Genomic DNA, 12,447 nt, shown 5'->3' with positions numbered 1-12,447 from the left:
GGCTGTCAGCCCCTCCGGTGTGGGGGCAGGCCGGATTCTGTGCCACCAAACCCTGAAGTAATGTGTTCAGCTCTAGTGGTGCTGGTGATGGGTGCGGGGGGTCCTTCCTGGAGGTTACTCCCTTCTGTCCTCGCATGCTGTGCCTTTGGCAAAGACACTGTCTGTAGCGGTGTATCTTGTTTTGGTGTGTGTAGCACTCTTGTGCATAACATTAGAAATATGGAACATGGGACAGGTCATGGTTGTAAATGCAAGTGGAAGCCATCAGAGGTGTTTCCCTCCGTGTCTGGGCGATCCCCTGTCCTTCCCGTCTTAGCAGTGGTTGGTCTTAGGAAGTCATGTGATCGCCCCACCTGGACGGGTCAGAGCAGGTAATTTCCCTAGAAGGTGGGGGGGGGGATCTCCAAGTTACCGCCCAAAGGGGAACCTATAAAACCAGGGGAAACAGCTGTCCCTGCGCCTTCAGCTGGCACGTGACTCCTCGAGAATGAACTGAGGCGGCACGGTGGTGTGGGCCAGTTAACCAGTTCTCCTTTCCAGCCCCTAGTGGCGACGGGGCTGTTCCTAGCACGTCCGCTCCCCAGAGCCCGCACCTGCACGGTGACCGCAGGGACGGGGCTGGCCGGGCGGGGCTGAGCAGGGGCCGCTGGGCTGGGAGCCACCCGGGGGGGCTCACTCGAGCCAGGCTCAGTCTGTCAGAGTCCGGCTCCACGTCAGGCCAGAGACAGGCCAGGCCCAGAGCGGGGGGGAAAGCAGGGACTGCCCCCCCCCAGGCTCTTTCACCCTCCCTTCCCCGCCCCCGCCCCCTGCAGTTCCCCAGGAGCCTCCCCCCGCGCTGGGCGTGATGTGCAGCCACGGCTGCAGCCGGGCCCCCCCGCACTCCCGTGCCAGGCCTGCCCTGCGGTTCCACTGACTCGCACGGACATGTCAGCTGCATTCCTCCCCGCTGCGCATCCACCGCCCGCCCCACTGCTCGCCAGGGCAGATCCTGCCTGCTCCACAGGACAGGCCGTTTGGAAACCCGCAGCCCATTGGCCGGTGTCCCGGCTGCCACACGGTGTCATTGGCAGACACAGCCGGGGACAGGCAGACGGCGCCTGTCCCTTCTCCCTGCGCCGCCAGCCACAGCACAGTCAACGCGGGGAGGCCACAGACACACACGTGGCCCGCAGGCATCCGCCCCCCCCAGGGCCGTAACCCACTGGGCCCAGCCCTGCCCCCCCCTCCGCCGCCCACACGCAGTAGCAGTACCGCAGTCCCTGCTGCTGCGCCCGGAGGCTGCGAGGCCGAGCGGAGTGCAGCCAGGCCTGGCCTGTTGCCATAGCGACCACTTGACACCGGGAGAGGGGGAGCGGCTGTTTTTCGTGGGTGGGGTCCAGCCGGGCCAGGCCGAGCGGGGTTTTCTCCTCGGGCTGGCCCACGGGAACCCGGATTTTGCGGGTGCTAAGCGCTGGCAGCTGCTTTCCCTGGGTTGCTTTGAATTCCCTGCGGGGTGCAGCCGGGGTGTAGGGCTACAGTGCGGGAAACCCTCCCTGTTCCCAGCAGCTGTGCAGGTCCCCGTGTTATGCTTAAATGAAGCACGCAAGATCTTTTATAGGGGAAGAGGCAGTACGTCGCAATTATTGAGAATACAACAGTGGCACATGCTTTTCAATCACACACACACACACACACACACACACACACACACACACACACAAAACATCACGCATACACAATCCTGCCAGATGATGTCATAGTTACCAGTCCAGAGTCTGTGTCAATTTAGTGGCCAGATAGATCGAACACAGGGCGGAGCAGGGCCTTTGTCAGTCGCAATCCGATGCTCCTCTGGAATTGGTGGCAAGACGAACCCAAAGTTCCATAGCAAAGCACCCTGCTTTTAGAATCCTTTTCTCTGTTGAAATGCATGGATTCCCCTCTGTCAGCCTGTGACCGGAATGTTATCTTGTTGATGTCAATCGTTCCCAAATATCTCTAGAAGGCTCATCCTGCCATCAATTGTCTTTTGGGGGTGCTCGCTCCGCTTCAAGGCGCGCCCGTCTGCCACTCTGCCAATCCTCTTGTGAGTAGGGGGTACACGTCGATGGTTATAGGTGGGTTCTCTGCAGCCAGGTTGTCTTGTGTTCTGGCCTTCGCCCATGCTCACTCACCCCCGTTCTCTGGCCATCTGGTTCTAAGCAATATAACTTTGCATCTTATCTCGACACATTCACACTCCTCTCACATGGATGAGCAATGATACAAGGACTTGAAAGTGGAAGACAGTATAGGGGACAGTGATCATGAAATAATAGAGTTCATGATCTTAAGGAAAGGTAGAAGGGAGACCAGCACAATTGAGGCAATGGATTTCAGGAAGGCAGATTTTGATAAGCTCAGAGAACTTGTAGGTAAGGTCCCATGGGAAGCAAGACTGAAGGGAAAAACAACTGAGGAGAGTTGGAAGTATTTCAAAGGGACGTTGTTAAGGGCCCAAAAGCAAACAATTCCGCTGTGTAGGAAAGATAGAAAATATGGCAAAAGACCAGCTTGGCTTAACAAGGAGATCTTGCATGATCTCAAAATAAAAAAGGAGTCATATAAAAAATGGAAACTAGGACAAATAACAAAGGATGAATATAGGCAAGCAACACGGGAATGCAGGGGCAAGATTAGAAAGGCAAAGGCACAAAATGAGATCAAACTAGCTACAGGCATAAAGGGAAACAAGAAGACCTTTTATAAATACATTAAAAGCAAGAGGAAGACCAAGGACAGGGTAGGCCCACTGCTTAGTGAGGAGGGAGAAGCAGTAACAGGGAACTTGGAAATGGCGGAGATGCTCAATGACTTCTTTGTTTCGGTCTTCACCGAGAAGTCTGGAGGTGTGCCTAACATAGTGAATACAAGCAGAGAGAGGGTAAGTTTAGAAGATAGGATACACAAAGAACAAGTTAAAAATCACTTAGGAAAGTTAGATGTCAGCAAGTCACCAGGTCCTGATGAAATGCATCCCAGGATACTCAAGGAGCTGATAGAGGAGGTATCTGAGCCTTTAGCTATGATTTTTGAAAAATCATGGCAGACAGGGGAGATTCCAGAAGACTGGAAAAGGGCAAATATTGTGCCCATCTATAAAAAGGGGAATAAGAACAACCCAGGAAACTACAGACCTGTCAGTTTAACGTCTGTCCCAGGGAAGATAATGGAGCAGGTAATTAAGGAAATCATATGCAAACACTTGGAAGGTAATAAAGTGATAGGGAATAGCCAGCATGGGTTTGTGAAGAACAAGTCATGCCAAACTAATCTGACAGCTTTCTTTGATAGGATAACGAGCCTTGTGGATAAGGGAGAAGCGGTGGATGTCATATACCTAGACTTTAGTAAGGCATTTGATACGGTCTCGCATGATATTCTTATTGATAAACTAGGCAAATATAACTTAGATGGGAAGCGACTGTCTAGGAAGGAGCATGGCGGAAAGGGATCTAGGGGTCATAGTGGACCACAAGTTGAATATGAGTCAACAGTGTGATGCTGTTGCAAAAAAAGCAAATATGATTCTAGGTTGTATCAACAGGTGTGTTGTAAGCAAAACTCGTGAAGTCATTCTGCCACTCTACTCTGCACTAGTTAGGCCTCAGCTGGAGTACTGTGTCCAGTTCTGGGCGCCACATTTCAAGAAAGATGTGGAGAAATTGGAAAGGGTACAGAGAAGAGCGACAAGAATGATTAAAGGTTTAGAGAACATGACCTATGAAGCCAGGCTTCATGAACTGGGCTTGTTTAGTTTGGAAAAAAGAAGATTAAGGGGGGACATGATAGCAGTTTTCAAATACTAAAAGGGTGTCACAAGGAGGAAGGAGAAAATTTGTTCCTCTTGGTTTCTGAGGACAGGACAAGGAGTAATGGGCTTAAAGTGCAGCAAGGGAGGTTTAGATTGGACATTAAGAAAAAATTCCTAACTGTCAGGGTGGTCAAATATTGGAATAAATTGCCAAGGGAGGTGGTGGAATCTCCCTCTCTGGAGATATTTAAGAACAGGTTAGATAGACATCTGTCAGGGATGGTGTAGACGGAGCTCGGTTCTGCCTTGAGGGCGGGGGGCTGGACTCGATGACCTCTCGAGGTCCCTTCCAGTTCTATTATTCTGGCTGGTGCTGGCCACTGTCGGTAGACAGGATACTGGGCTAGATGGACCTTTGGTCTGACCCAGTACGGCCGTTCTTATGTTCTTATGTTCTTATGGGAGGGAGTTGGGATGAAGCAGGCGGTTGTGACCTTGGTTAGGGACTGGAGGGCAGGGGTTTGGGATGTGACCTGGGGGGGAGGTGATTGTGATCTGGGGTAGGAGATTGGGGGGGCCAGATCTGGGTGCAAGAGGGGGATGGAGGGCAGAGGTTGAGAGCGTCTGGGAGCGGAGCCAGTCTGCTCAGTGGCAGCCTGCAGAGCCAGTGACCTGGGGGCAGGGAGCCCTGGAAGTAGCTGCAGTTGCCTGTGGATCTCAGGAACCCGGGACCAGCTGCCGGCCCATCCGCAGGGCCATGTCTGGCAGCCAGAGGAGTGTCCCCACTTTGAATGTAAACGATTTATTTGGTTCCCAAACCCAACATGACTTTTCACAACAGGACTCAGGCTCTAAGGTCACTTAGGTGCTTTGGAAAACCATTCCCGAAAGGACAAGCCCTACTTATCAAATCGTCACAATGGTATTTGCAATCTCCCCCCTTCCTACTGAATTCATTACGCCCTGGGGAATCTTAGGAGAAGAGGTGGATTCTGAGAGGCTCTGTCCTACCAAGTCACCGGCAGACAGAAAAAGGCTGAGAGTCTGACGAAGAAGAGCTATGTGTTGTGCACAATTGATTTAGTGCCAGGTCCGTAAGGGCTTCATTCTGCTAATGCCGTCATTCAGTCTTCATTTGTTGCCTATGGACCACTGCCGTCTGGGCCTTGAATAAGAACCTTGTACGTGGTGGGGCAGTATGTTTTGAAGAGATTTTCCACTAAGGTGTTACTTCCTGCAACCACACGCTTGTGCTCCCGGTTCATGTGATTCCACAGATGCAGAGCGTAGGAGTTGTTGAACTCGGGGCTTTTCTCCCAGACCTCGAAGTACCGATGCCATTGTGCGCAGGGGATGGGGTAGAAACGCTGAGGGTGTAAGTAGGAAATATTCTGACAGTTTACATCCTCCACGTTATGGAAAGTGGTTACGGGGCACAAGGCCTTGAGCCTCCTTGTCAGTAACCTGGGCCCTTGGTAGCCCCAAATGTCTCCTCTGTAGTTTTGAACAAAATCCTCCATGCAATCCCACATGAACTTGTGATGGCGAGAAAAGCCAAAAATGCCACTGCTGGACCACTGGAAATCCTCGGCCGTCAGGAAGTTTTCCAGCAAAATAGGCTTGATGGAGATGACATCCGTGTCCATATAGATCCCACCGTATTTCCAGACGAGTGCAAGCCGGCTAGCGTCGGAGGTGACAATAAGCCAGTACCTTTCCTGGGCTGGATTTGCCTGCAGAGTTGGGAAAGGATCACACAGATGCAATTAATTCCATTTCGAAACTTGTCAATACCTGCTCCTATTAGCTACGTACTGCATAAAACTCTCAGCCGTGTCTGTCCTAACTGTAATCCCTTTGTCAAATAATGGACGTTTTTCTTGTTCAGGCATGACACGGTGCTGGAAAAAGCCAAGAGCAGATGGAGCTTTTGTTCAGTGTCATTCTATGAGTGTGTCCAAGGTAAAGAAAACACCCAACAATTACAACATAATGAGAATCTGAATCATAATAACATAACAAGGCCCATACTGGGTCATACTAAGTATCTAGCCCAGGAACCTGTCTTCAGACAGTGTCCAATGCCAGGTGCCCCCGACGGAATGAACAGAACAGGTAACCATCACACTGTAGGGACAGACTGTAGGGACACCATTCCTACCCCTCCTGGCTAATTGCAGTTGATGGACCTATCTGCCATGAATGTATCTAGCTCTTTTTTGAACCCTGTTATTTATAGTCTTCGCCTTCACAACATTCTCTGGGGGTATGTCTAGACTACATGGCTCTGTCGATGGAGCCATGTAGATTAGGTTTCTAGACGTAGGAAAATGAAGCAGCGATTTAAATAATCGACACTTCATTTACATCAAAATGGCTGCTGCGCTGTGCCAATCATCTGTGCCTTGTCGACCGCCCCGTTATGTCTCGTGGAATGAGGTTTACCGGGGAGGTTGACAAGGGCTTCCCTTGTCGACCGCGGAGCATCCAGACTATCGTGCTGTGCCGCTAAACAGCTGATCGGTACAGCGTGGCAGCCATTTTGATGTAAATTAAGCAGCGATTCTCTAAATCGCCACTTCATTTTCCTATGTCTAGTAAACTAATCTACATGGCTCCGTCAACGGAGCCATGTAGTCTAGAGATACCCTGGCAAAAAATACCGGTTGACTGTGCACTCGCTGAAGAAATGTTTCCTTTTGTTTGTTTTAAAGCAGCTGCCTTTTAATTTCTTTTGGTGACTCCTAGTTCTTGTGTAATGAGAAGGAGTAAATATCTCTTCCTTTGTCTACACCAGCCCTGTTAGTGGCCTCTTTCCCAAGCAGAAAAGTACCAGTCTTATTCGTGTCTTCTCATGCAGGATCTGTTCCATACCCATTATTGGTTTTATTGCTCTTTTCTGAAGGCTTTCCAATGTCAATATAACTTTTTTGATATGAGGCAACAACATCACCATGCCGTATTCAGGATTGGTGTGTCTAGACGACAGGGTTTTTTCGAAAAAAGTGGCCTTTTTTTTTAATTTCCCCTGCATCATGACAGACTTTGGGGGGACTCCAATATTTACCTCTGTATTCTGAAAAGTGACCACTTACTCCTACCCTTTAATATCTACCTTTTAACCAGTTACCAATCCATGAGAAGACTTTCTCTTTTATCCTTTGAGCATTTGCTGTTCTTAAGGGCCTTTGGTGAGGGAACTTGTCAATGGCTTTCTGGGAATCTAAGTATCCACTGGATCCCCCTGGTCCTCATGCTTGTTGACCCCCTCAAAGAATTCTAGTAGATTGATGATGCTTCGTTTCCTTTTACAAAAACTATGTTGACTCATCCCCAACAAATTATATTCACCTATAGGTCTGGCAATATTTACACTATAATTTCAACCAAATAGCTGAGTAGTGAAGTCAGGATTATTGGTCTGTAAATGCTGGGACCGGCTATGGACCCTTTTTAAAAAATTGGTGTCACATTAGCTATCCGCCAGTCATTTGGTAGAGAAGTTGAATTAAGGATAGGTTACAGGGCATCCCCGCTATAAGTTGACCCAGCATACATCCCTTCCCCACGAAAGGTGTTGACACCTGTAGGAATCGATACCTTGTAAGTCCTCCCGTTCCCTGTTCTTAAGCCGTGCCAAGCCCCCCTCCCCAGTTTGCGGAAATGGAATGGAAAACAATTCCCCGCTTTCAGTTGTTTTGCTATAAAGCCAAGATTCTTGGTACATCTGTTGGACGTACAGCGAGGACAGCCTGTACAAGGTACAGCAACTGGCACCTTAAAGACTAATGGATTTATTGGCCATAGGCTTTTGTGGGCAAAGACCCGCTTTGTCAGATGCATCGGCTTGTCCATGAAAGCCTCTACCCAAATGGATCGGTCTGTCGCATTGACTTTGCAACAGGTCCCTCCTGGAAATCTGTACAGAGCATAAAGAGTGAAGAGGACTTCAGCTCTTGGGCAATGCGGGGGGGGGGGGGAGGGCGGAAGAGGGAGAATGGGTGTATCAATAGCGCACTCTGCTGCTTGTTTATTCTCCAGACTCTCCGCTTTCATTTCCCCTTCTCACTGACAAAGCCAGCGACGTCCCTGTACACACTGGGGAGAGGAGCTTGTTCCCAGACATTTTCATGCCTGTCAAATGCCCTCAGCAAGCAGTGAAGTCATGTTTCCAAACAGCAAATCCTGCCTTTGAATTCATGCTGCCTGAAATGTTTCAAATACAATGTTTGTATCGACCTCTTGCCTTTCTGGAAAAGGGGTGATTCACCATTTGGAGAAAATGTGGTTATCGAAATTATGATAGGAATGGTCCATTTGCCATATCTCCCGCCACCAGGAAATGGACAGTGCCCATAACAATTTCACTAAATAGTTTGACTAATACAGGGCATAGTGTCATGAAAAGGGGTCCACACTGGGTGCAGCAAAACGACGACAAGCTTCAAAACTTGAACAAAAATGTGCCAAGCCTTTCATTTCCCTCCAATTCTACATGAATGTTGTTCAAAAAATATTCCCCCCTTAATATTCCTCCTCACCTTACGATACCATGAGAGCAGAGGTGTGTCCTCGAAAAAAGCTTCTGTCTGGAGCGGAAGAAGGAAGACATTCTTCATAGCAGACAGAGACGATAAGGCTGCGGGCATGGACTCTGAATCCAGCGATGTGTTATTGTTCAGCCCTTTCATGAAGAAACGAATGGGTTTGTCGGGGTAGATCCTGGCAGCAGATTCCACAGAACATGAAACCAACGGAGGAGGCTCAAGACGGTCTGTGGTCTCCACAAAGATGATGCCGCTCTCCCGGCTCATGACGTCCCTTTCTGTCAGGAACGGCTCAGGACTCCGCTCGCATGAGAAGAGGCAGCCAGGCGGCTGGGAACGTTTATAGACAAAGGCCAGGGCAAAGAGAAAAGTGAGCCCGAGCCCTATTTTCATTTTCTTAAACATTCTTGCTTGTCCTTGGACAGATGAGTCTTAACCAAAACAAAGAGTCAGTGTTAGCGGTTCATTGACTATCGATGGGAGACAAATACAAGAAGACAGGATTTCAAGTGTTATTATTACTTTGGATTATTTCTAGGGGAGATAAAAAAATCCGATTTTTTTTTAAATTTAAATTGGATTTTTTTAAAATCCTCTATAAAATACCAAATTTTGTATTTGAAAGTAACAGTTACAATTACGCCTCATCACAGACATGTTGCACTCACACTGACAGCTCATTCACAGTTGACATGGAGATGTGGATATCAGGAGACGGGAAAATTGCCTTTCTGCACAACCTCAGTGGATCAAAAGTTGCTGCATGAAGGAGGGAGAATTGCCCCTATGCCTGGACTGGCCAGTATTTCAGGTATATTCCCTGTGGCTGGGCCACCTGACTGCTTGTTACTAGTGCATCTCCATTATAGACGGGTCTCACAATGCTCATGAGCCATCCAGAGCTTTGCGAACAGCAGCCTGTGATGAAGGGGCCACTTGTGTTATCTTGAGGATAAGGCTGTCAGGCTACGTCTACACTGCAAGGTTTTTGGAGCGTCCACACTTCAAATGCACTTTTGCGCAAGGAAATCAAGAGTAAAATGGCAGAACAGAGGGCTTTTCCCGCCATAGCTAAACCTCCTTTTACAAGGCATAACTCCCTTTTACGCAAGAGTTCTTGCACAAAAAGGCAAGTGTGGATGCTCCAGAGGGAAAAAGCACAGGTGCTGTGATGGCCATTCTGGGAATGGCCATCAGAGCTTTCTTGCGCAAGAGCATCTATGTAGTGCGGACACTCTCTTGCGGAAAAGCACACCCCTTTTGCCATGTGCTTTGAGGTGTGGAGGTGCTCTTGAGCAAGACGTTTTTGTGCAAGAACTCTTCCGCAAAAGACGTTTTGCGCAAGAAGCATGTAGTGTAGGCATAGCCTAAGAGAAAAAGCCAGACCTTCCTGGACTCCATTCCAGTGTCTAGCATGAGGGCAATTGTTTGGCACTCTTGGATTTAAGGTGTCTTCATTAACCATCTAAATATTCGCTAAGCCTGTGAATAAACTGAGTACACTGTATTTCTACCACAAGGAGATACACCCGAATTAATTTGTCTGCAACATATCTTCTTAATGAATTAATCAGATCAGAATACAAAGTACCAGGTACTGCACACCTATTATAAGACACAGAAGAACATACTATGTTGGGGAAGAGTCAACATGGCTTTTTGCAAAGGGAAATCCTGCCTCACCAATCCAGTAGAATTCTTTGAGGAGGGTCAACCACCATGTGGACCAGGATGATCCAGTAGAGATAGCGTACTTAGATTTTCAGAAAGCCTCGGACGAGATCCCTCATCAAAGACCCTTAAGGGCTTGTCATGGATCGGTCCCTGGTTAAAAGATAGGAAACAAAGGGTAGGAATAAATGGTCTGTTTTCAGAGTGGAGAGAAATAAATATCAGGTTCCACCTGAAGAATCTGTCCGATGCTCTTCAACATATTCATATGTGATCTGGAAAACCAAGGCAAACCACGATGTGGCAAAGTTTCCAGATAATACACAATCAATCAAAATATTAAGTCCAAAGCAGACTGAGAAATGTTACAAAAGAAACTCACAAAATGGGGTGATGGCAGAACAAATTGGCAGATGCAAATCAGTGTTGATATGTGCAAAGAAATGCCCATTGTCACACATAATCCTCACTATACATGGAATATGCTGAGGTCTAAATTAGCTATTGCTACACAGGAACAATTGTGGAGTCATTGGGGAGCGTTCTCTGAAATCATCCACTTAATGAGCAGCAGCAGCCAAAAAAAAATAACAGGCAGCTAAGGTTAGATAAGGAGACATCAAATATCATCACACTGTTACATAAATCCATGATTTGGCCTATGTCCTCAGCCTGAATAGTGCCGGCAGTTGAGTTTGCCCCATATAAAAAAAATAGAATTGGGACAAGGTTCAGAAAAGGGCAACAAAAACAAATAAGAGTCCGCAACAGCTGCAGCATGAAGAGAGACGAAAAACTGGGGACTGCTCAGCTTAGAAATCATTTTACCAAGGCGGGATATGATAGAGGGGGAGAAATTCATGAACATGTGGAGAAAGTGAATAGAGAAATGTTGTTTAATCCTCCACGTCCTATAAGAATCAGGGATCTCCCAATGCAACGAATAGGCGGCAGGTTTCAAACATACCAAAGGAAGGACCTTTCCCCCCAACATCCAGGCAGCCTGTGGAGTTCATTGCCGGGGACGTGCACAGGCCAGAAGCAGAGCTGGGCTCACAAAAGAATTAGGTCGGTTCCGGGAGGGCAGGTTCCTCACTGGCTGTTGGCCAGGAGGGTCCGGAGGGGAGCCCCGTGCTCGGAGGCGCAGGGACACGCGGGCTGCCCCAAGCCGGGATGGGATGACAGGACCCCTCAGCGTTGCCTTGCTCTGCTCCTGCCTTCCAACGCACCTGGCACCACCAAGGCGGGTCCCAGGACGCTCCACTCACCTCTTGTCTGGCGCCTCCTGCCGCTCAGCCTGGGGGTTAGCGCGTCAGGCCCCCTCTCCTCCACGGTTTGTTCACTGCCGCTCCCTCTCTCCTGTCCTCTCTCTCACTCTGCCCTGCAGCCCCTCGCCCACTGTGGGAACCAAATCTCCTCTGTTCCCGGCCCGCCAGCCCGGTCCCGCAGCGTTCCCCTGCCAGGGCGCGGCTCGTTCAATCTCTCCCTTCCACAGTGACCCAAGAGCTCTGCTCATTAGCTGCCCTGCTGGGGCCGCTTCCCAGGGCTGGGTGGGGGGAAGTTCAGCCCAGCAGCTCTGTTCTTTCCTCTCCCAGCCCTCACTGCCTGCCCTGCCCGGCTTCCTACAGCTCCTGGTTCAATCTGCTCCAGACGCTCCTCCCTCTATATAGGGCTTGACCATCCTTTCTGGGAAGAAGCCTTTCTTGTACAAACTTTTTCATTTTATAGACCCAGCCTATTCCTGCTTGGGTGAGCCTGCTTGAACTCAGTTGTGTGCTCCCTGGCTCTTCCTCACATTATAGGCTTTAGAGTTAATCCTATTATACTGCAATCTGTGTTGGGTGGGTGCTCTATCCCAGACACTCCCCACTCCAAATTGCTACCCATGGGAGGGGCAGGTATCTTCTCTCCTCCCTATGACATAGCTAAACCCAGAGACGCTCCCACTTCTTCCCAGGGTCACCCACCCCCCCAACCCATGGCACCTTCTTCCCCAAGGCCTCCAGGTCATGCTAAGCCATCTGAGAAGTCCCCTCTGTAGCTACCACCCTCTTTCTCCTTTCAGGGGCAGGCTGTGCAGGTAACAGGCCTACCTGGCTACCAGACCTGCATGAGTGGACGTCCCATGACAGTCAGAAAACAGGGCTCTGAGCTACATGTTATGACCTAGAATGCCTGTTCTTACATTCTTAAACTACATCAAAATTCTTCTGGGTGGTCCCTGCAAACTCTGGCCTATTGATGGAAATTCAACCTTTCCCAGATTATTTATTTCAAAATACAGTTAGTGAACCAAGGATATGTCTAGACTACATGGCTCCGTCGACGAAGCCATGTAGATTAGGTTTCTAGACATAGGAAAATGAAGCGGTGATTTAAACAATCGTCACTTCATTTACATCAAAATGGCCACCACGCTGTGCCGATCATCTGTTTGGTGGCACAGCGCAGTAGTCT

The 12,447-nt window shown here is 49.0% G+C and overlaps 1 protein-coding gene across 1 annotated transcript; it reads right to left on the bottom strand.

The window, feature by feature from the left end:
• Positions 1-4,716: 4,716 nt before the first annotated feature.
• LOC102457918 (alpha-1,4-N-acetylglucosaminyltransferase-like) lies at positions 4,717-11,398 on the bottom strand. The gene is made up of 4 exons (XM_075937291.2): positions 11,259-11,398; positions 10,003-10,143; positions 8,314-8,750; positions 4,717-5,505 (listed from the first exon to the last, which is right to left on the bottom strand). Exons 3-4 carry the CDS (start codon positions 8,722-8,724, stop codon positions 4,915-4,917), a joined length of 1,002 nt encoding a protein of 333 aa, XP_075793406.2. The 5' UTR covers positions 8,725-8,750; positions 10,003-10,143; positions 11,259-11,398; the 3' UTR covers positions 4,717-4,914.
• Positions 11,399-12,447: the final 1,049 nt, after the last annotated feature.

This window comes from Pelodiscus sinensis, chromosome 10 (assembly GCF_052426305.1).
Source record: "Pelodiscus sinensis isolate ZL-2025 chromosome 10, ASM5242630v1, whole genome shotgun sequence".
NCBI classification, from domain to species: Eukaryota; Metazoa; Chordata; order Testudines; family Trionychidae; genus Pelodiscus; species Pelodiscus sinensis.
This window is presented reverse-complemented; position numbering and strand designations above follow the sequence as displayed.